The sequence below is a fragment of the Tenrec ecaudatus genome, chromosome 14, assembly GCF_050624435.1.
Source record: "Tenrec ecaudatus isolate mTenEca1 chromosome 14, mTenEca1.hap1, whole genome shotgun sequence".
NCBI classification, from domain to species: Eukaryota; Metazoa; Chordata; class Mammalia; order Afrosoricida; family Tenrecidae; genus Tenrec; species Tenrec ecaudatus.
In genome coordinates, this window is record NC_134543.1 from 113,586,916 (window position 1) to 113,608,084 (window position 21,169).

General features: G+C 45.8%; 1 protein-coding gene across 4 annotated transcripts in view; it reads right to left on the reverse strand.

Annotated features, from left to right (window-relative positions):
- Positions 1-21,169, reverse strand: part of MYO5A (myosin VA) — a 200,474-nt gene that overhangs the window by 57,535 nt on the left and 121,770 nt on the right. For all 4 annotated transcript variants that reach the window (XM_075532004.1, XM_075532003.1, XM_075532002.1 and 1 more), the window contains exons 14-23: positions 18,498-18,581; positions 15,840-16,001; positions 14,870-14,967; positions 10,682-10,768; positions 10,484-10,592; positions 8,704-8,915; positions 7,948-8,104; positions 4,864-5,103; positions 3,423-3,671; positions 1,348-1,441 (exon numbers count right to left, since the gene is read on the reverse strand). In XM_075532004.1, the coding sequence (XP_075388119.1) occupies positions 1,348-1,441; positions 3,423-3,671; positions 4,864-5,103; positions 7,948-8,104; positions 8,704-8,915; positions 10,484-10,592; positions 10,682-10,768; positions 14,870-14,967; positions 15,840-16,001; positions 18,498-18,581 (1,492 nt within the window). The remainder of the gene's footprint in view (positions 1-1,347; positions 1,442-3,422; positions 3,672-4,863; positions 5,104-7,947; positions 8,105-8,703; positions 8,916-10,483; positions 10,593-10,681; positions 10,769-14,869; positions 14,968-15,839; positions 16,002-18,497; positions 18,582-21,169) is intronic.

The window sequence follows — 21,169 nt, forward strand, 5'->3', positions numbered from 1 at the left end:
GAGCTGCCCCTGTGGGTCTCCAAAGCTAAACAAGACTCAGATCTTGGCTAGATGCTTTCATTCAATGGTATTGTCAACCTCCTCGTACGCATGTGAAAGCTGACCAATGAATAAGGAAATGCAAAAAAGAATTAATGCTCTTGCCTCACGGTGTGGGTGAGAAACACTGCAAGTACAGGGACGGCCAGAGAAATAAACAAATCTGTCAGGATGCACATTAGAATGTGGATGGCAAGACTTCGCCTTAAGTAGATGAACATGTTATCCGGAGGGGGTAGGCCTGGAAGAGGTCATCATGCTTGGTAAGCAGAGGAGCAGCATGATGGAGTGACACAGCGGACACGACAATTGGCTCAAACAACCTCAATTGTGAGGCTGGGACAAGACTGGACAGACAGTGTTTTGTTCCGTTGTACACAGGGCAGCTATGAGTCTGGAACGACTCAATGGCATTTATATCCCATCAAAAATGACAGCATTCTATCGAGTCTTTTCATGGAACATATCCTCACTCCAACCTACCTGTTCCCTTCTACTCCTACCAGTAATCACTGCTGTTCAGAACACTATCTTCTTAGTCTGTATTTGTATGTAGGGAGATTCCTTGTCAACCATCTCCATTCTTATCTGTCCTACTGACAGCAACTGAACTCTCCTTATCTAACTAATACGTTCTCTCAAGAAGCTTTGGTGAGACTGGAGTTACACTCCAAACTGCTAACTGAAAGGTCAGCGGTTTGAAGCCACCAGCTGGCCTGGGAGAGAAAGACGTGGCACACCGCCCCCATATAGATGCACAGCCTTGGGATCCCCAGAAAGCAGGCTCTACTCTTTCCTATAGGGTTATTATGAGGAAGCATCTACCCAATGGCAGTAGGTTTGATTTGCTTGGCTAGGTTTCTATTGCAAATAATATGTATGGTTGTTGTTTTGTTTTGTTTTCTAAAATTTAGTGGCAAGGAGTGGTTGATGTTGGAAAAATAAGACCCACTGGCTTAGCAATAAACACACATGCTTATTCAAGAATTATCCCTAAATCAATAGGCAATCTTCGTGTTATGACTACTAAATCATATATGCAAATCAAATCACCTTTTAATAACACAAGCTATTGCTTGGCATTAATTTAGAAGTATTGAGAGAGTGGCTTTACAAGTTCATCAAAAAATTCAGCCAAACCACTTGGAGCGCTTGCCTTTGGGTACTTTGTATACTCACTGACAACAACCAGGTAGTTCCATCCTCAGCTGTTAAGCAGAGTTGAACTCCAAGCACTGTGTGTCTTATGAGATATAAGTGTCGCTTATGAAAATGCAGTGCAGTCGCGGTGGCCCATGCGAATCTCACCTGTCATCTCCTTAGCCTGCTCCACGATACGGTGGTTGAGAGTCTCTTTTTCCTGTTTCAGCAACGTGTTTTCTTCCGTCAGATTGGATACCAGCTGTAAGATGAAACGGGCCACTGAGGTGGTCAGAATGAAGTCCGATTGCTAAGGGCGAAGACTACGCGGCCTCTAAGATTCCTTGCTTTCAGGGTCTCTGCTTCAGCCCTTTGCCTGGTCAGTCCAGACTGTGCCCATTCGTCAGGCCCAGCCTCTTCCCACCCTATTGCTACGGTCCACTCTCAAAAGGCCCGGTTTGCTGTGGTCTCTGGGGAGAACGTGCTGTTTGTTGGGGTGTGACACCCCTCACCAACGATGCTGTTTTAAAAATAAATGTGCATGGGCCACACTTAAAAAAAAAATGCTCCAGCAGGTTCCATCAGACCTGGCAAAGAACCACAGTCTGAGGCTGGTCTTTGGGACCAAGCTGACTGGGGATGTCATTTTCCCAGCCAGAAAGGTGGTTGTCACAGTGACACGCTCTCCATCTTCTCCTGTCTGTCACTACACGCCATCCTAGTGCTGGAGTACCCAAAGGGAATCTCGGGTTTCCTTATGTTCCCCCCACATCAAAGATGCTGCTTTCAGGGGTAGCTGGCACTCGTCTCTCCCGATGGCACCGCACCTTCCTACAGCATGCAAGCCTCTTTTTAAATTTATAATCCCCGGCAGGGACAGGGTCACCAATAAGCCTAGGGTTACTTGTGCCTGCTTACTCGTCTGATGTGGCGCAGCCCATGTGAATTATTCACTACAGATACTTAAGTAAGCTCGCTTATTGAGGAGTCTGCCCTTGTGCCGTTCAGCGCAACCGACAGCAGTGTCCGCAGGTACATGTGTGAAAAACAGGAGAGAACCAAACGAGACGCCTGGCTCTGTTCCGGTCCGTTGTTTATCACACCAGAACGGCAAGGTCGTGGCTATGAAGAGGAAGGGGCATCTTCCCACGGAGCTTCAATATTTTGTTTCCAGGGACTGAGGAGAAGCCCCAGACGAGGAGAGCTCTAAAGCCCCCCGATGATCCCTTTGAGTCCCCAGACACTGTGCTGATAGAACAAGCTTGCCACGCCAAAGAGACGACACATAACAGTGCTGCTGTTTCCTCGTGCCGATCCCGGGGCATCTACTAGCCAGAGGAGGGAGGCTTTGATTAGGACTCTGAAGGCCATAAAAGAAAGCATCTCTTTTTTTATTATTAGGGGCACTAGCATGCCTGAGCTGTATCTTAAATCCTGCTGACACTCTCTCTGTAGATGCTGCTATTAATATCCAGATGTCCGTTTAGATAAGAGCATCCTTGGGATGTTTGCCAGCAGTGAGAGCCGAGAGAGAGTCTATCTTGTTTTTGGCTTACAGATGTTAATACTAGTGAACCTTGAAAATATACTGCTTTCTTTTCTTCAGTAAGTCTTACGTTGAAGTGCTTTGACAATGGTTTAAAACAGTATCTCTCACTCGTGCGCGGGATCTGAGTACAATTTTTATAATATCCCATGGAAATGCGTAGTGTGGAAGCCCTGAAGAATTGACCGGTGTTTTGGTTTGCCTGCTGTTCCACCTGCACAGTAGCTCTTTGCTTGCAGTCCGTCTGACAGGACAGACATGTGGCTTCCTCTAGCTTGGGATTAACCAAGCTTCAGCAAAAATATCTACAGAGATCTTACTAACTGGAATTGACTGCTCACTGCTTGAATGGCTTTTTAACCGTTCTAATCCTACTGAAGACAAAGAAATCTACATTACATCCAGACAAACGCATTTACAGAAAAAGGAATAGTAAGTCGTTGGCTAATTTCCTTCCTAGAATCCTGCTTTGACTGCCTTCTTATGAGAGCCCAACGTTTCTCCTAAGACACTCGCAGCTACTCATTGATCACAGTGGACAAAAGGCTTGGGAAATACTGATAAAGAACAGTAAACCCCTTGAAATTTGTGTATCACTTTAGACTAAAACCAACACCGCACCACAGAGGCTAAGTCAAGGCACGACACTGCCTTTGTCTACACAAAAGTAGACCAGGAGATGGACCATAGCTCCCACCTTGTCGGTTTCCTGCTTGTATCTATCTGCATTCTCCTCGATGGACTTTTTCTCTGACCGGGTTTGGTCCAAGTCTTTCCGGAGCTTGGCAATTTCTTCCTGCAGGCTGAGGACCCGTTTGGTGGCGACTTTAGCTTCTTCCTCGCTCAGCTGAAGGCGGTCCAGGTCATTCCGGAGTTTCTCAGTCTCAGTGTTATATGCTCCCTCCAGGTTGGTCAGCTTCTCCATGAGGGACTTGTAGTCTCTGTTCTGTACATGCACACACACGGAACAGTAAGTCAATACACATACCAGCCGATATATGTAAGAGAAAGCCATGCTTATTTGTGGGTCCAGCATCAGTAGGCTATTGGACCAAACTACCCAATCTCAACATTTACAATACAACAGCAATATCATCTTCATGACACCAAAAGAAAGCGGAAACAATCAAATTTGTTTGACACATTGGACAACAGAGTTCTGATTTTCTCATCGACATATTTCCATAGTAAATCCTTAATGTTATGGCTCTTAATCCAGAAACCGGAAATCTAGGCTTGCCATAGAAAATAGGTCATGTTGTCACCAACAGCCCTATCCTAGCCAGGTGGTACATCCCAAAGATTAAATGGCTTCACCAGCACACGTGGCCTGCCCATCTCTATTTCCACGATCTCCAGACTCCTCTAGCCCCTGGACATATCTGTATTCTTCATTGCCTTCCTATCATTTTAATGTGCTAAAATATGACTTCGTAACTCTTCCAATACTCTCTGCAAGCAGTCTGTGGGCTCTTCGGAAGCAGGCACATCAGCCAGCTGGCCGTGCCAGGTCCAGTGCTTGTCAGGACAAACGTCACAGTGGACAGTCCTTGGTGCGGGGGTTCACTAGTAGACTGGGCTCTCATGGCATTTCAATTGAGCCTATATCCAGGGCCCCTCCTTCCCCGCACTGCCCACAGACGCTGGTCACTTCCTGAGATTACTTGTGTGCCAGTCTTCTGCACCGTGGATCACACTCGGTTTCAGAAAGGGCAGAAGTTGTGGCTTCTTTATATTCCGTAACAGCTCTGCCTCCTAGAACAGAGCTTCGCCACAGTAAGGGTGGTCACACATTCTTAAATGGCAATCTCCTGCCTGCTGTTCTCCAATTCTCTTCGCTGACGTTTTTAAGTAGAAAAGCAAATGTGTGCTACCCAAAAGACAGATGTCTATTATGACGACTTCCCAAATCACTCGTGTGGGAGGTATAAAATACAAATGAAAAAGCATTTAGGTACAGTTGCGTTCGCTCTGACCACTAGTGTCTTCCAGAGAAAACATAGGAACTTCAGGCATGTTAATTTGGGAATTAACTCATGGGCTGATGGCTAGTCGGTGGGAGACGCTTCAACAAGCCCCCTGGACTTTTCCCGGGGTGTGTGCTACCTCCGGGGCCCGCCCGCCGCAGGTGCACGCACCTGCTCGTCCACTTTGCGTTGCAGCTGCATGATCTTGTTCTCCATGCCGATGTGCAGCTTCTTGTAGCGCTCCACGGAGCGGGCCTCGATCCTGAGTTTCTTCAGCTCCCGCTTGGCCATCATCCGCCGGAAGCAGCACTGCAGGTAGATGACGGCGTGCAGGCTCCTCCTGTAGTGTGTCCGGGCCAGCCAGCCGCGGACCCACTTCTGAATGATGGTCACCTTGTGCGCCCGGAGGATCTGCCGAGAAGGACAAAGGCAAGTCATCCCCGGCCCTGGACTGGACTCAAGGTCCACATCTATCCACTCGTGTCAAGCTGAGCATCTCTGCGATGCCTAAGAACCCACAGTATATTGTGTGCTATTACGCACACCACAGACACAGAGGGAGGCCAGCATTGGTGTTTTTGTTTTTAAGAGATCTGAAAAGGTCTATTTCAAAAGGCAACTTTGGGAAAACTACCTAAAAATATGTTACCTTTCTATGTTATGCATAGTTGAAAGCAAAATATTGAGTTGGCAGTTCCCTACATGGAAGATACCAGATTAACTAGTACAAGGAGAAATGTCTAAAAAAAAGAAAGACAATAACGCATTAGGATTATGGCAGGGGAGGCTGAGGGGAAATGGGGAGCTAACAACGATGGGTCCAAGAATGAAGAGCATGTTCTAAAACTGCTCATGGGTGATGATTATCCAACTTTTCTTGATGTGACTGAATGATTGACTTGCGTCGTGTGCGAATTACATGTAGACTAGCTCTTATTTTTAGGTCTGTACCCGGGGGGGAGCACCATGGGGGGAAGGCATCATCCTGAAGAAGTGGTATTTAGGAAATGTGTGGCTCAATTTTAAATGATCGAACACGAAACGAGCGTGGTGGCTCAGGAGCCATGCCCGGCAGCATCTTCAGCCTGCGCCAGCCTGCCTTTGGGGCTTGCCTCCCCTCAGCCCTCGGGATGCGTGGTCACTGAGCATCACGCTGCCAAGAGATGGGCATCGGGAGCAGCACGGTCTCGAGGGAGGCCCTTCTTATGTAGACGCAGGAAGGGCACACGGGAGGCTTTGGCTTTACAGCTCCAGCTGCACACAGTGACACGGCCATTCACGTGTCCCACTTCCCCATGTGACTTCAGACACGGATCCACTGCCATAGCTCAATCCCATGGAAACACTGTATCATTAACGCTCTCATTCTGAGCTCATTTCCACCAGTGAGGCAAGAGCAATCAGGAGCACCTGCTCCTCCTCTTAATCCCGCCAGTCCCGCCAAGGGACACCTTGGCTCTGAAACACAGGGAATACTGAAGGGGTGCTGGCCCCCTGCCGGGTACCCCCAGAGCGCTGAGTCACGGCTGCGTTGGTCGGGTCAGAGACCGCCCTTACCAAACCAACAGCTTCCAGCCACATTCAGAGGCTGCTGAGGGGAGGACTGGGAGGAACAGAAGGGTAAGGAGAAGACCAGCTTCAGGCTCTTCCATCCCCTGAAAGCTCACGCTCACATTGAAAGAGGCAGATTATACAGCAGGCATGGACAAAGAAAGCGCCGCGATAGCTATCCTCCTAGGTCTTTCAAAGCAGTTATTGAGTACACTCATTTAAGGCTCACTGGTTTTGGTTTGTGGTTGTTAAGCTTAACTTCTTTTTTAATGAAAAGTAGGCAATAAAAGAAGGTCAAGGTCACGCTCATGTATTGCCATGTGACTAGAGACCCATCTCCAAGTCACCCCAGTGCTGTTCCTTCAAACCGTGATCCCCAGAGAACTCTGGGACCCAGAAGGCATGTGTGCGGGTGGTTAAGAGTATATCCTCAAGCAAAGGGTGTCAGAAGTAAGTTCATCCACTGGAGCCAGGCCCTGGGCCCCAGTTGATGACAAAGATCAACTATGGTGAGCCACTATCTGCAGAATGTGTGCATTACTGCTAAAGAGCGTGATGATTTTTCTACAGCGGCATACCGAAGTCAATATTTTAACTATGGCAAGTGCTTGGGTTATGAATGTCTAGGATATCCATCTTATTGACAGCACATACGTGCCCTTGAGTATTATATAAATTTCCCCTCGCTGCAAAACAGGGAACCAACCTCTACTTGCAAAAACTTCTTCATCACAATCACCTTGAGTTGCTGGACATGCAACTTCTAAACCATTGAAAAGGCTCTGAACCATTCCTTGCACTAAAGTGAGGCTTATTAAAAACTATATACCCCCGTTCCAATTTACCTACAAATTAAAGACACACGTAGGAACAGATCTAGTGTGTCCGTGGGACCTGCCTGTATTTGATGTAACTTATTTCGTTTTTACCACAGTAAAGCCTCCCACAGTTCTTTCTGGGGACAATCATCCATCCGCTACATTCACAGCTCTCTATAACAGGTTGAGTAATGGCCTCAAAGGTATGGAGGCCTACTCTCTGGGACCTGCCAATGTCTGTGTACAGATCTGCAGGGTCTTTGCAGATTTGATTCAATTAGATCTTCAGATGAGAAAATGATTCAAAAACATCTGGAGAGGGCTAACCACTAGAATAAGTGTTCTTTAAAGAGACAGAAGATGAGAAGGTGACGTGAGGGCAGAAGCAGAGGATGGGGTGATGAGGACACAAGCCAACGTATGTGGGCAGCCGCCAGAAGCTGGAGGAGGCAAGAATGAAAAGTCTCTTAGTGCTCAAACCTTAACTTCGGCGCAATGGTACTGAATTTCTGGAGCTCAGAACTGTAAAAGAATACATTTCTGTTGTTTTAAAACACCAAATGTGTGGTTATTTGTTACAGCAGTCACAGGATAGTAATATAACGTTGTATTTTTCCCTGAACTATCCAAACCAAGAAAAATGAGGTAAATTTTCCCATTATTTTCTTACTAAATATGTACTTTATGAAACATTTCAAAAATATTTCATAATTGAACATTAATTGTAATATTACGATATTGTAATCATAATATTAATTAATTGCATATTAAATGTTGGCTGTATTCACGTGACTCCTATTTCCATGGTAATCCTTGTGGCTCTCTGTAAAGAGAGGTGATTCAAGTGGATGGAGAGAATCAATAAAGTTGGAACACGGCGCCTCACCTTGCGATACCTATTTCTGGCCAAGCAGCCTCGCAGGTACGACTGAAGAACGATCGTGGCCGCATGTGTAATCTTGTATCTCCTGCGGACCACATACATGCGCCAGTACTTCTGAATGGTGGTGGCTGCCTTGGTGCTGCGCAGAAACGCAGCATAGCTGGAACGGCAAATAGATCGTCAGTCCGCAGGAAACCCAGGGACACGTTGCGGAGAGGCGTACAGGGTAGGGTACATTAAATCAAGGTTCATGCTTACTTGTTACACGCACAGCATCTTAGGGCTTCCTAAACTACTCTCATTATCTAATGACACGTGGGCTGTCCCGCATTATTATCCACATGTTACGATACAGAGGCGAAAGCTCATCAAGGTTTATTCCGTCCTGGGCAGTGTTTGTTCCATCGCCCCAGGCTCCGCCCCCTCTTAGAATAAATACCCCAGATGCGTTCAACTGCATAGTTACTGTATCACCAATTTCCTCACCTCTATCATTCACGTGTATTCATCTCAAACAAAGTATAAACGCAGCATTGATTAATTTCTGACAATATGCCTGGATTAAGAGCTTCCTGACGGGTGAGCACACCCGGTGCAAGTCTTTTCTCGGCTCTCTCTGTTATTTGCTCCCCAAAACTACTTCACTGGTGTCGCCTTCTCCGGCACGGGGATCGCTCAACATGGTACCAGGTGGGGACAATAAATGTACACGGGCAACTGAGAGCTGCAGGTCTGAGTGGGCAAGTCCGGGGCACTCACCAACGGGCCTGGTAGCCTCGCACGTATCTCTGCACAGCAATGGCTGCCTTCCGCATGCGCAGGTACTTCTTCCGCAGCAGCCATCCCCGAATGGTCTTCTGGATGCGGATGCAGGCAGCCCTCAGCTTGTCCGCCCTCAGTTTTTCTAGATAGGCTACTTGGCCCGCGCGGAAGAAGATCTTGGTCTTACCAAACTGGTACTTGTCTTTGTCCTATGGTTGGAGGACATTGTCTGCTTAGTGGTAGAAATCATGTTCACATAAACATATATGGAAGGGCTGAATCTAGAAGAGCTAAAACTCAGGCTACATGGCAATCAACGAATGGCTCCAGATTTTCCGATCTTATTCAAGTTGAGCAAACAGGGGGCTTTGACGGGAAATTGAAGCCAAAGAGTTATTGTCCAGAATGATTCTACCTGGAATGATTACATGTGGCCCAAACACTTGGTGGTGGTGTACAGGCCGTTATTATAGACTTGTCTGCATTTTCAACGTCTCAAGCAAGTGGACATGCTGACACTGCCTCAGCCTGACCCGGGCTGTCTATTCCACGAGAAAGCTGAAGGGCAAAAACAGCAGGATGGAGCGTGACCCAAAAGCACACACGGACACGACAGCAAAATTACCTTGGGCATTGAGAGTAGGACTTAAGTTTTCTGTAGTTATCTCTTGGGCTTATCAGCAGTATTTGAGAAGAGACACAAAACCCCTACAATGTGCCCCAAATCATTCTATAAATTCCAAAACTTCTTTTACCAAAAAACGTATGTAATTGCTCATTGCCGTTTGATCCTGTGCAGAGTTGAGCAGTACGCGCAGACACACACGTGATTTCTGGCCCATGACACCGTGGTTCGCCTTGTCAAGAAGTATGCAGGCCATTAACCACTTGCAAATACAAAGAAGAGTGAAATGTTCTTGCAATAACCACTAGGATCTAAACATGCTCTGAAATTCCAAACAAAAGCTGCAAAGAAATCACTTGACACCGTACGTAGATTACCTCCTGCTTCCAACACGAAACCAGAAAACTGGACAGATTTCACCACGTGTATTAAAAAAAACAACCTACTTCAATGTAAGTCAGTGATGTTTACATAGGGGTCCTAGCTGAAGATGTAAAAAGAGCTAGACAGTGATTCTCTGTCTCCCTGCTCCTCCTCCTGTCCGTGTGCCTGTCCCACCTCATCCTTCCCTACGCCACTCCTCACAGACCTGGGACTCCTGTCTTGCCGCCTCGTCTGCAGCGTCCCCTACAGAGGACAGGCCCGGGCGGAGTGGTCTGATTGAGGAGACTAGGCACAGGGCTGTCCCCATTTCCTGCTCCACGCTGCCGTCTGAACCCACAGCAGACCAACGTGGGCCACTCAGAACACACCTCCTGTCACAGCACATCGCCAACAAAGTCTCCGTTCTTTCTAAAGGGGGGAAAAATTTACCCCGAGACATGGTATCCTCACCATCCCCCCAATCTCATTTCCCAGAGATCAATCTACATTACTGGAATCTTATATGGAAGGCCCACGGTTTCCAAAAGTCAGAACCAGAAGGCCCTAGATCAACCCATTGCCATCAAGCCTCTTTCAATCCATCATGACCCTACAGACGCAGTAGAACTGCCCTTAGGGTTTGCAAGCTTCTAGATCTTCATGGAAGCAGCCCGACTCATCTTCCTCCTAGGGAGAGGCTGGTGGCTCTCAACAAACAGCCAAGGCTGCTTCACCATTGCACCAGGAGAGCGCCTCACTCAGTTGGAAGTTGGTGAAAAGGCTTCTTACCAGGATCAGCTTCTCTAGTACATTCTTGCAGGTTTGCTTTCGGTCACTCAGCACATCTTTCTGCTTCATTAGGACACGGTAGCGGCTGAAAAATTCTTGGTAAGTCCACCTGTCAAAAGACACTCGCATCAGCTGATTTGAAGAGCTGGAGGAAGGCTCCCACAGGACCTCTCCTTCATTGAAAAGGGCCAGGCTTACCGGGAGGGGAAACCCGCTGCGCTGATCCGAATGGTTTCCAGGACGCCGCAGGCCCGCAGCTGCTGCACTGCCCGCTTCTCGTCAAACCTGCGTGCAAGAACAAGGCCCGTGAACACCCAAAGAGGCCTGGCTGCGGCCGCAAACCACACTCCACTGTCCAGAAAGCAAATTCTTGTGGAAGGAGACAAGCGGAACGCTTGGGACGGGGAGGGGATCTTCCAAAGTTAACAGCAGTCAAAGTGATCATGTCCGTGGGGGACTGGGGCGCTGACAATCAGCAGTGAAAAGCAAGATCTTTCTATTTGTGAGAAATACTTGTGAGCACACTTTTTCAACGAGACTTCTCTGTATTTTTTTTTAATATAAAAGGGTTTTTTAGTTGACTTAATTGACAGATTTAAAAGAGTTCTTCCACACACTACTGAGGAGGGTGCCATGGGAGCAATGCTAGAGATAAAAGATGATGTATTTTTGCACACAGGTGTGGCTCAAAAAGCCAAACTTAACTGCCATCGAGCCTCCTCTGCATTTTGTTGGCCAATAAGCGTTAGGTGGCTGGCTCTATCTAAGTGGCCTCAGATCTATCTAGGATAGGATAGAGATGGGCCAGCCCTTGAGATGTCTCTAGCAAGAAGGGCAAATGCACACGAAAGTGAATCAAGCAGCTATGTGCATACCAATGTCCATTGCAGCACTATTCACAATAGTTAAAAGTGGAAACCCCTACAGGCCCGTCATCCGACAAATGGATCAGATCACCAAAAGGTCATACATACATACAGTCCTACTCGGCCAGTAAGAGGAAAGAAATCTTTGATCCATGTTCCAATGTGGATGAACAAGAGCAGGCCGATCTATAGAGACCAAAGTTTATTTGTGGTCATCTGAGGCAGCTGGGAGGAAGAAAGAGGAGCTCTTGCTTGTGGAGTACCGAGTTTCAGTTAATGGGGATGGAAAAATCACATTGACTAAAGGCAGGGTGCACAGCCAAATTGTTGCAACTCTTGTCAGCAAGTTCAATATCTATAAAAAGCTGAACTGATTAAAGTTGGTAATAGATATATTTACAACAGTGACAAAAAAGAAGCTCCTGAGAGTGCTATGTATGCCCAACCACCCAACCAACCAGACAGACAGACAAACAAACACATATCCATCTCCAAACCTCTGAGACACAACCATTAATCACGTGATTCACTTGGAGCAATAAAGAAAGTAGGAAATATGAGGAGATAAAATGCATGACTTATTTCTCCATGAACAACTGCTCTTTTCGCCACAAGACCAGGAGAATTGGTGGCACCTGACAACCTTGACTGAACAATGTGAGCAAAGCTTCCGGAGTGATCCTGATTAAAGGGGGGAAATTCAGGATGCATTTCAAATTTTATGGAGCCAGAGAGGGTGAATGGACACCTGAAACTATCGCCCTGAAATTATCTTTAAGCTTTATACTAAAATGATCTCTCCCGAGGTCATCTTAATACCCAACAATAGTTTAGCTTCTCTAGTAAAGAATGCCTGCTGTGAGCATTACACTCTCTTAAAGAACTCTCAAAGAAAAGTTCAAGCTGTGAGATGGAACACATAAAAGCAGACATTACAGGCATTAGAGAGCTGAAATGGGCTGGGCTTAGCCATTTTTAATTTAAAAAATCAAATGGTTTACTATGCCAGGAACGACAGATTTCAAGCAAAATGGTATCGCATTCACTGTCGCAAAGGGCATCTCAAAATGTATCTGGAAGAACAATGCTGTCTTTGAAAGGATAGTATCTATCTATCTGGAGTCAAGGAGATCTAGTCGATACAACTACTATTCAAATTTATGTACCAGCCACTACAGTGAGTGACTCAGAAACTGAAGGCTTCTACCAAGGTCGACGGTCTGAAGTTGATCAATTATGCAGTGAGGAGGCATTGAAAAGTGTTGGCAGTTGGAATGCAAATGTTGGAAACAAAGAAGAAGTAGCAGTAGCTGTTGACAGAAACGAAGCTGGAGATCGCATGGCAGAATTTTGGAAGACCGATGACTTGTTCACAGAAGATACTTTTTTTCTCAACAACACAAATGGCAACTACACAGGTCCATGGCTCTCGATGGAACACAGAGAAATCAAATTGACTCCGCAGCTAAAAGCAGGCCAGGGGTCAACTGTGGAACAGGCCATCCATTGCTCATGTGTAGTTTGAAGCTGCAGAAAATGAAATAAGCCCACTAGAGCCAAACCATGCGCTTGAGTTTATCCCAACTGAACCTCCAGAACAGAGTCGCTGCATGGAACACGAATGTCAGAAGACCTGGTGAGCTCTGGGAGGACATCAAGACCATCCTATGTGAAGAAAGCGCAGGTCAATGAGGAGACAGGAAATAATGAAAAAAAATCATGGTGGCTGTCACAAGAGACTCGGAAACTTGCCCTTATTCGTAGAGTAGCTAAGGCAAATGAAAGAAATGGTGAAGGCAACGAGCTGAATAGAAAGTCTAAAGGGCAGCTCAAGAGGCAAAGTCAGATAGTCACAAACTAACGCGGAAGAGCATGCTCAGCATTATCCTAAACTGAAGGAACTGAGGGAAAAAATGGACGCAATATCGAACGTGTCTATGGGCAAAATACTGAAAGATGCAGGAAGCATTCCAAGAAGAGGGAAAGAACACAGAGTCACTGTACCAGGAAGAACTAGTCAACGTTCGACCATCTCAAAAGGTAGCGTGTGATCAAGAACCAACGGCACTGAAGGAAGAAGTTCTAGCTTCCCTGAAAGCATGAGCCAAGAACAAGATTCCAGGAATTGATAGACTATCAATTGAAATGTTTTAACAAGCTGATGACGCGCTGGAGCATTCATTGATGCCGGGAAATTTGGGAGATAACCGCTTGGCTAACTACCTGGAGAGATCCATGTTTGTACCCATTCCAAGGAAAGGCGATCCACAAAATGCTCAAATTATTGAATACTATCACATGCAGGTACAGTTTTGCTAAAGATAAGCCTACAACAGTGGCAGTGCATGGACAGGGAGCTGCCAGAGGTCCCGGCTGAATTCAGACGAGAACATGGAAGAAGGGATATAATTGCTGATACAGAGAACAGAAGGACGTTCACTTGGGTTCCCTTGACGGTGCAAAGGTATTCGACTGTGTGGATCCTAACGAGTGATGGACAGCCTCGAGAAGAATGAAAGTTCTGGAACACTTGACTGCTCTCATGACGAACCTGTACGGGGATCCAGAGGCACTGTGTGAACAGAACAAGGGCGTACTGCATGGTTTAAAATTAGGACAGGCCTGCGGCACGGTTGTAGCCTCTCACAGTATGTATTCAATTTGTGTGCGAAGGCAGTAATTGGAGAAGTGGGATTGTATGAAGAAGAATGTGGCGTCAGGATTGGAGGAAGGCTGATTAACAACCTGAAATATGCAGATGACATAATCTTGTTAGGAGCGGTCAGGGCCTGGAGAAGGACACCATGCTTGGTACAGTAGAGGGTAATGAAAAAGAGAAAATCCCTTGGCAAGATGGATGGATACAGTGGCTGTCACTGTGAGTCAGAACTGACCAGATAGCACCTAACAACAACAACAACAACAAAGAACTCTCTATCTAAGGCAAAGGACATTCACAGAGGCCTAAATACAGACATGCACATATGTAAATGTATATATAATGAGAGGGGAATCGAATTATGTACTCCTATCTATGTTGAGAATTAAAGTTGCAGATGGACATGGGGCCTCGACTCAAGTACTCCCTTAAGACAGAACACTTTGTTCTAACAATCCGGCATTCTGTGATGCTCATCTTCCTGACATGATCGCTGAAGACAAATGGGTGCATCAGCAAATGTGATGAAGAAAGCTGATGGTGCCTGGCTATCAAAAGATATAGCGTCTCGGGTCTTAAAGGCTTGAAGATAAACAAGCGGTCACCTAGCTCAGAAGCAGCAAAGCCCACATGGAAAAAGCACACCAGCCTGTGTGATCACGAGGTGTCCATGGGATCAGGTATCAGGCATCTAAGACAGAATAAAACTATACCCAAGGTGAATGGGGTGGGGGCACGGAATGGAGATCCAATGCCCATCTGTAAACAATTGGACATCCCCTCACAAAGGGGTCACAGGGAAGAGCCACACAATTTTCCTCTAGTCCTTTCTTTTTAATCCAGCGGTTGAGAAGTACTCACGTGAATGGGAACTTGAAGTCATTAGGCTTGATACAGCGCACGTAGTGAGGGGTGGTGGCATTGAGGGTCTCCATCAGCAAGTGAAGGGAGTTCCGGAACTGTGTGGAAAGAGTACCGAGGGGCATTAAGCTCTTGTCAAAAGTCAGAGATGAGGTTAGTCAATTTAATATTCTTCTCTGATGGCACCAATAAAATGACATTGATGCCTATAAGCCTGACCCACCTTCAATAGCACAGCTGCTGCTGAATGGGAATGAAAGAGCTTTCGGTTAAAACTGCCTTAATTTTACAACCATAGGTGCTTAATCGGCTACCTATACATTCATTCTCTGTCACTCATTTTTCCCGTTCCACTTAAAAAATATAAGCCTGCAGAGCTTACTGTTGTGGCTCGGAATTTTGATTAAAAATAGCAACTCACTTTCAGACCGTGAAGGTCACTTAGACACAGGGAGCGGGAAGTTGGCTGTAAGATCCTGAAAAAGCAGCTGTGACTTAAGAAGCATAGTGAATGAGCCGCTGGAGGGGAGAGTGTAGTCGGTGGGGTTACAATGAGGGACGTGGCGTGGACCTGGGTCGGATCCTGATTCTGGTCCACCCCGGGCACATGCATGGGGAAGCAAGCAGCATGTGGTCCACGGGTCCGCTGCTAAACAGGCCCTGAGCTTGTGTGTCCTGTCTCCCACTCCCCTAGCCCATGAGACTCCCAGGAAAGACTCCCATGAGACACCTGCACAGAAGGAAAGGGCTGGTGCTCTGTACAGTCAGAGAGCCAAACGGGCGGTACAGTCTGGGGAAAATGGCCTGTACTAGGAGAAGAAAGACACAGAAGTGATTTGAGGAGAGACTCAGCAGTCACAGCCAGGAAGCTGGGTGACTTTGTCCTCATTGGAGGCTACACCCATGCGGGCAATTTGAGGCCTCGGGGTGCCAGAGGGGCAGGGCGCTGCAGCAGCTGCACTGGACCCACCTGGAGCCCCACAGTCTTCTTGTGCTCTTTGGCCGCTTGGCCCGGCCGGCCTTTGGTGGCCTTTGCAGGCGTGCGGGTGAGGAGCGTGCGTCCCGAAGAGCTGGCGGAAGTCGGGCTGATGGTCTTCTCATCATCTTGAAACAACTCCGGGAGCATCTTAAACTGGGTCGGGAACAGGGAAAGGAGATTATAGCCAAAACGGAACCGCCGGTGTCAACCTTCACAGAAGACACATGAAGACACCCCCCTTCCTTCAACACCCCCTTTCAGATTCACAGTCCAGAAAAATTGATGTCTGTGCTAGCAGCCCAGCGTGAGAGAGGAGGCGAGGTGAAGCTCTAAAACTAGAGGATGAAAAAGACAAAGTCAAGGGGGGAAATCAAATCTAGAGAGGAAAACAAAAAACAAACCCTAACCCACAAGAAAAGACCCCTCCGAGCCTATTACTGGTTCTGAACTATTACTATTTTAGTAATATTAAATTATAACAATGTTATACTAATATAATAATCACTATTACTATTTTACATGCTATTTTAGTGACATACTAATTGGAAGTCCTATATTATTAGCTCAGCTCCATCATCTGTTTCATCATCTGGTTGAGAACCAGTTCGAGTACTGAGCACTATTTCAACATATTGTTGAAAGTCTCTGCAGGAAAGGTGGCATGAGTTCTATAATTTTCTAAGAATATAAAATAATCATAATTTTAGGAAAATGATTCAGATTCTAGGTACAAAACAGAAGGCTAAAAAATAAAAAAGACGGCCATTTCCTATAAGTTTTTTAATATTTGTTTTCAAGGGATTTAAAAGTTGACTATACAATTCCAATACTCTATTTTGGATTTTCCTGGACTATCAAAAAACTCCAGTACCTAATGTGTGGATCAATGATCGTAACACACGTGAGTGAAAGAAAGTTATGGAACAAAAGAGACTTCAAACTAATCCACAAGAGCATATTAATATTAGCATAAGTTCATATTTATACAACAGTATCACAGCCCTTACAAAGAACATAAAATCCTCTTAATAAGCAAAATGATATTTGCAGTTATCATTTAACTAATAATCTCAGAGTAGCTCCAGATTAAAATTTTTTGCTTAAGAGTTTTTAATATTTTGTTTTGTTTTATCAAAAAGTAAAGTCGGATCCTTTCATTTGCTTTGTATGTGTGTATCCATCAGAAGAATGATTTAGGAAATAATTCATGGTATACCTAGCAAAGCGTGATGCAGAACCTACCAACAGTCGTTGCTTGCTACGCAAATGGACATATTCCTTATTTCACATAATAAATACTATCTTGCCGCTTGGTTGGCCACACGAAGAGCAAAAGCAATCCAAACGAAAGCACTGTTTGGTCATTGCCTCGGATTAAGTTAAAGCTGTGCTGCCCGGGGGGGGGGGGGGAGGTGCGGGGGGAGAGGACAGAAATGCCTGAGAGATTGCCTTGACACCTCAGCCAGTTTAGAGGGCTAGGTCAGCCACGTACCTCTCTACCCACCTGATTCCCCATTGCCAAGTGAACTGCTAGCTCGACATTAGCAGTGGCCAAGCTTCACTTTTTTTAAAGAGTGAAACAGTTAATAGAGTTGTGCTGTAATATTATTTTCATCCCTAAACTTTCAACCTATAATATCTACCGGAACACACTTACTTTTCAGAGGTCAGGATACATATACATGTACCTGTACAGATATATGTGTATGGCTTTCTCTGTCTACATTAAAAACAACAACAAAGTCCCTGCCATTGAGTCCATTCAGACTCATAGGGACCCTGCAGGACGGTGCAGAACTGTCCACGGGCCTTCTGAAAGGGCCGTCTGTCCTCAGCTTTCTGCTTCTGAAGTTTGGAATGAAGATGGTAAGGCCCCAGGGCCTTCTAGTTTTCACTTCTTCATGTTTTTAGCCTTTTTATCGCAAATTGTGGAACAACTTAGGAAAACAATGGAAATGGTCACACTACTCAAAGCCTGGCATCAGCGTCATGGGATGATACACGTAGAACCTGTTGAGTTGACATGTTTCTCTGTGGCTAGTCTCAATAACAACCAAATGAATAAGGTTTGGGGGAAAATAAAATCAAGGTGCTTAGGCCACATGCAAAACAGCGTTCAATGACCCAAATATTAATCTCCATGTGGATGATGGAGTGCATGAGGTCATGTCTCTTGAACGCCCCCTTCCAAATGACACAGCAGAAAAACTGTCCTCTCCCACAATCTCTCACAAAGGCTCAGGAAGAGTCTAGAACATGTGAGGAAGAAGTAGTCCAGGTTTCTCAATTTTAAGTAATTATTTTACAGTGAACTGAGAGGCAGTGTTGTGTGCTGCCTGAGAGTACACACTCTCAGCTAGATGCCTGATTTTTAATTTGGCTCCAAAAGCTATGCAGTCTCTGGGCCTACGTTGCTCCATCTGTGAAAATGGGAGCAATGAGAAGATGACCTCATTATCAGAATTAGCAGCATTAACATTTCTTTGTAAAGGATTGAGAATTGGGCTTACCACACAGTCTTGTGTGTTTGCTAAATAAAAACAAAAAACCAATTTTGCTAGAAATATCATTCTTGCTGAAAAGTCATTTTTATGTCATTAGCATATTATTGAATCTGTCCCGATTGAAGAAAGTCTATGCAGGTTTTACCTTGCTTGATTTAAGAACTTTAATTTGTTCTTCAAAAACGGTGTCTTTATTCTTTTCAAGAAAGCCTTCACACTGGTATTCCACCTGAAAACACACGGGAAAAATCTCTTTAACTGAAAGGACTTTAGACTACATAGCATCATCATAAACAATAAAAATAGGTCCCCGGAGCACCCCTCAAAGTGGTGTCATCGGTGTTATTTGAAGGAACCAGTACAGTTCCTAATAGAGTAGGAAATGTCAGTAATTTTACAGGGCAAGTTCTCGAATGTTGTCTTCTCTAGGAACAGAGGGAGTGCTGACGAATTGTGCCCAAAAGATTCTCCCAGTTCCTGGCTAAGCTGACTCATAAGAAGTTGAAGCTCTCTCTCCTCCCATGCTCCCAAAGAGAGCCCTGGAGGCTGACCCGATGTGTCTCCTTCGGTACCAGGTCACCGTGCAGCAAGGGGGAGGGGAGATTAAGCAGGAGTGAGGATCAGGAGGAGGAGTGGGCTCTCTGGGACATTGAAGAACTCCTGGTGGGTAGCAGTGGTATGAGGGTAACGTAGGACGGCTCTGTTCCTGATTCCCAAATTACAGCAGCTTTAGCCATTGGCCACTCGAGGAGTTCTGCAGCCTGTGCCTCACAGTCCAGGTCACTCAGGTTTCCAGTCGGGATGAAAGCAGACTTGAAGACCCCTCAAACCCTGAAGGAGGTCTCGGGAAGTTTCCCTAGGCCTGTCCTATAAATCAGTCGTGTGGCTCCTGAGTTCCTAAGTAGGCTATGGAGCTGGTGGCGCAGTCAGAGTGCATGCCTTGGCAGGAGGGACCCTGAGACTTAACCACAGAGCGGCAACCTTAGTGGTCAAGCGCGCTTTTGTGGTAGTTACATAATCTGGTGTCAATTTGGGACTTGAGAGGATTAAGAGTAAAGGGGTGGAGTCTAGTCTGTAAATTGGGTTATAGCCAATGAGGGCTCTGTGTGGGCATGACCTCCTGAGAATAAATCTGTTATTTTCTCCTTGGAGGTGGGGGACACCTCTCTCTCTCAGCTCACTCCCTGAGAGACATTGCAGCTGACAAGACACATGGAGCTACCCAGTACTCTGAGCTGGAGAAGCCACATGGACCTACCCTGATGCAAACAGACCTCTGAAGACGGAGCAGCCACGTAGAGACCCCTGCCAGCGCTGAGATGCTTACAACACCACTGGATCCAATGACGTTCTACCCACTGGCCTGTGAATGCCCTGCATTAGGCGTCATGTGGTTCGTGAGTCTGAAGAGGGCTTTATAGATTGGTATCGGACATACGGGCTAATGTCGGACTTACGGACTTGATCTGGACTGGGCTGGGATGTTTTCTCAATATTCAACTGCTCTTGTATATAAACCTCTTTCTTAGATACATGAGTGTTTATGAATTTGTTTCTCTAGTCTACGCAGACTAACACAGCTTTAGAATGGAAATTTTTTCAGAAGATTAGAGGTGTAGTATATCCATCTACCGTTTTGTAACCCCTCCAGCAGAACCTGAGGCAGCGATCTGTGGTCACATGATCAGTATTTATACATTGAAATCTGTAGAAATCCCCTATGTGAGACAAATGAAGACTACAGGTGACCTCGTGTTAGTTCAGGTCTGAGGTCACGGCTAGCCACCAAACAAGTTAGAAAAAGACTTGCTTTTCGGAGCTTCCTTGACTTTAGAGTAACAGAGGATTGTAGACCCAATATTCATTTCATAATGCCATTCAATTTAATTTAAAAGAAGAGGAAAACAACAAGCCAAGACTAAAGATTGTGTCTCCTATTAGGTCCTAAAGAATGCGATATCACAATATCATCCCTTCCTTGTAACCCTTCTCTGGTGATGTCCAATTTTCTACAGATGGGCTTTGGGTCTCTTCTCCAACCCCCATCTTTTGCATGGATATAATTGTTTGTTTGGGATCTTCTGATAATTGATAACTGATCCCGCAGACACCTCATGATCACACAGGCTGGTGTGCTTCTTCCATGTGGGCTTATTTGTTTCCCTGCTAGATGGCTGCTTGTTTAACTTCAAACCGTTAAGACTGCAGCTGCTATATCTTTTGATAGCCAGGCACCATCCACTTTCCTCACCACATTTGCTTATGCACCTATTTTGTCTTCAGTGACTGTGTCGGCAAGGTGAGTATCATGCCAGGCTTTAGAACAAAGTGTTCTTGTGTTAAGGGAGACCTTGAGTAGAGGCCCAAAGTCTGTCTGCTATCTTAATACTTAACATAGAAATATATGTACATTTAATCTTAAGGCTTAAGATCAAATGTATATCTTAATACTTAACATATACATGTATGTACATATAAATATATGTGCAGTATAGCACCAACAAAACATACAACATTCCTCTGATTCCTAAATGCTTCCTTCACCCACCCCTGCCATGATCCAGTTGTACCTTACAAATCTGGCTAGACCAGAGTACACAAATTGGTATAGATGAGAGCTCTGGACATATGGAGTTCAGGACAGATTTAAGCCTCAGGAGTAGTAGTGGGAGTAGCGGTAACATGAGGGTCGGGGGATCGTAGGGGTGCGTTAGGGGAGGGGGAGCCCATCATAAGGTTGGATGTATAGCCCAAACAACAGAAATGTGGGTGAAAGGAAGCAACGGGCAAGGTAAGACAAGATATAACAACAATAAT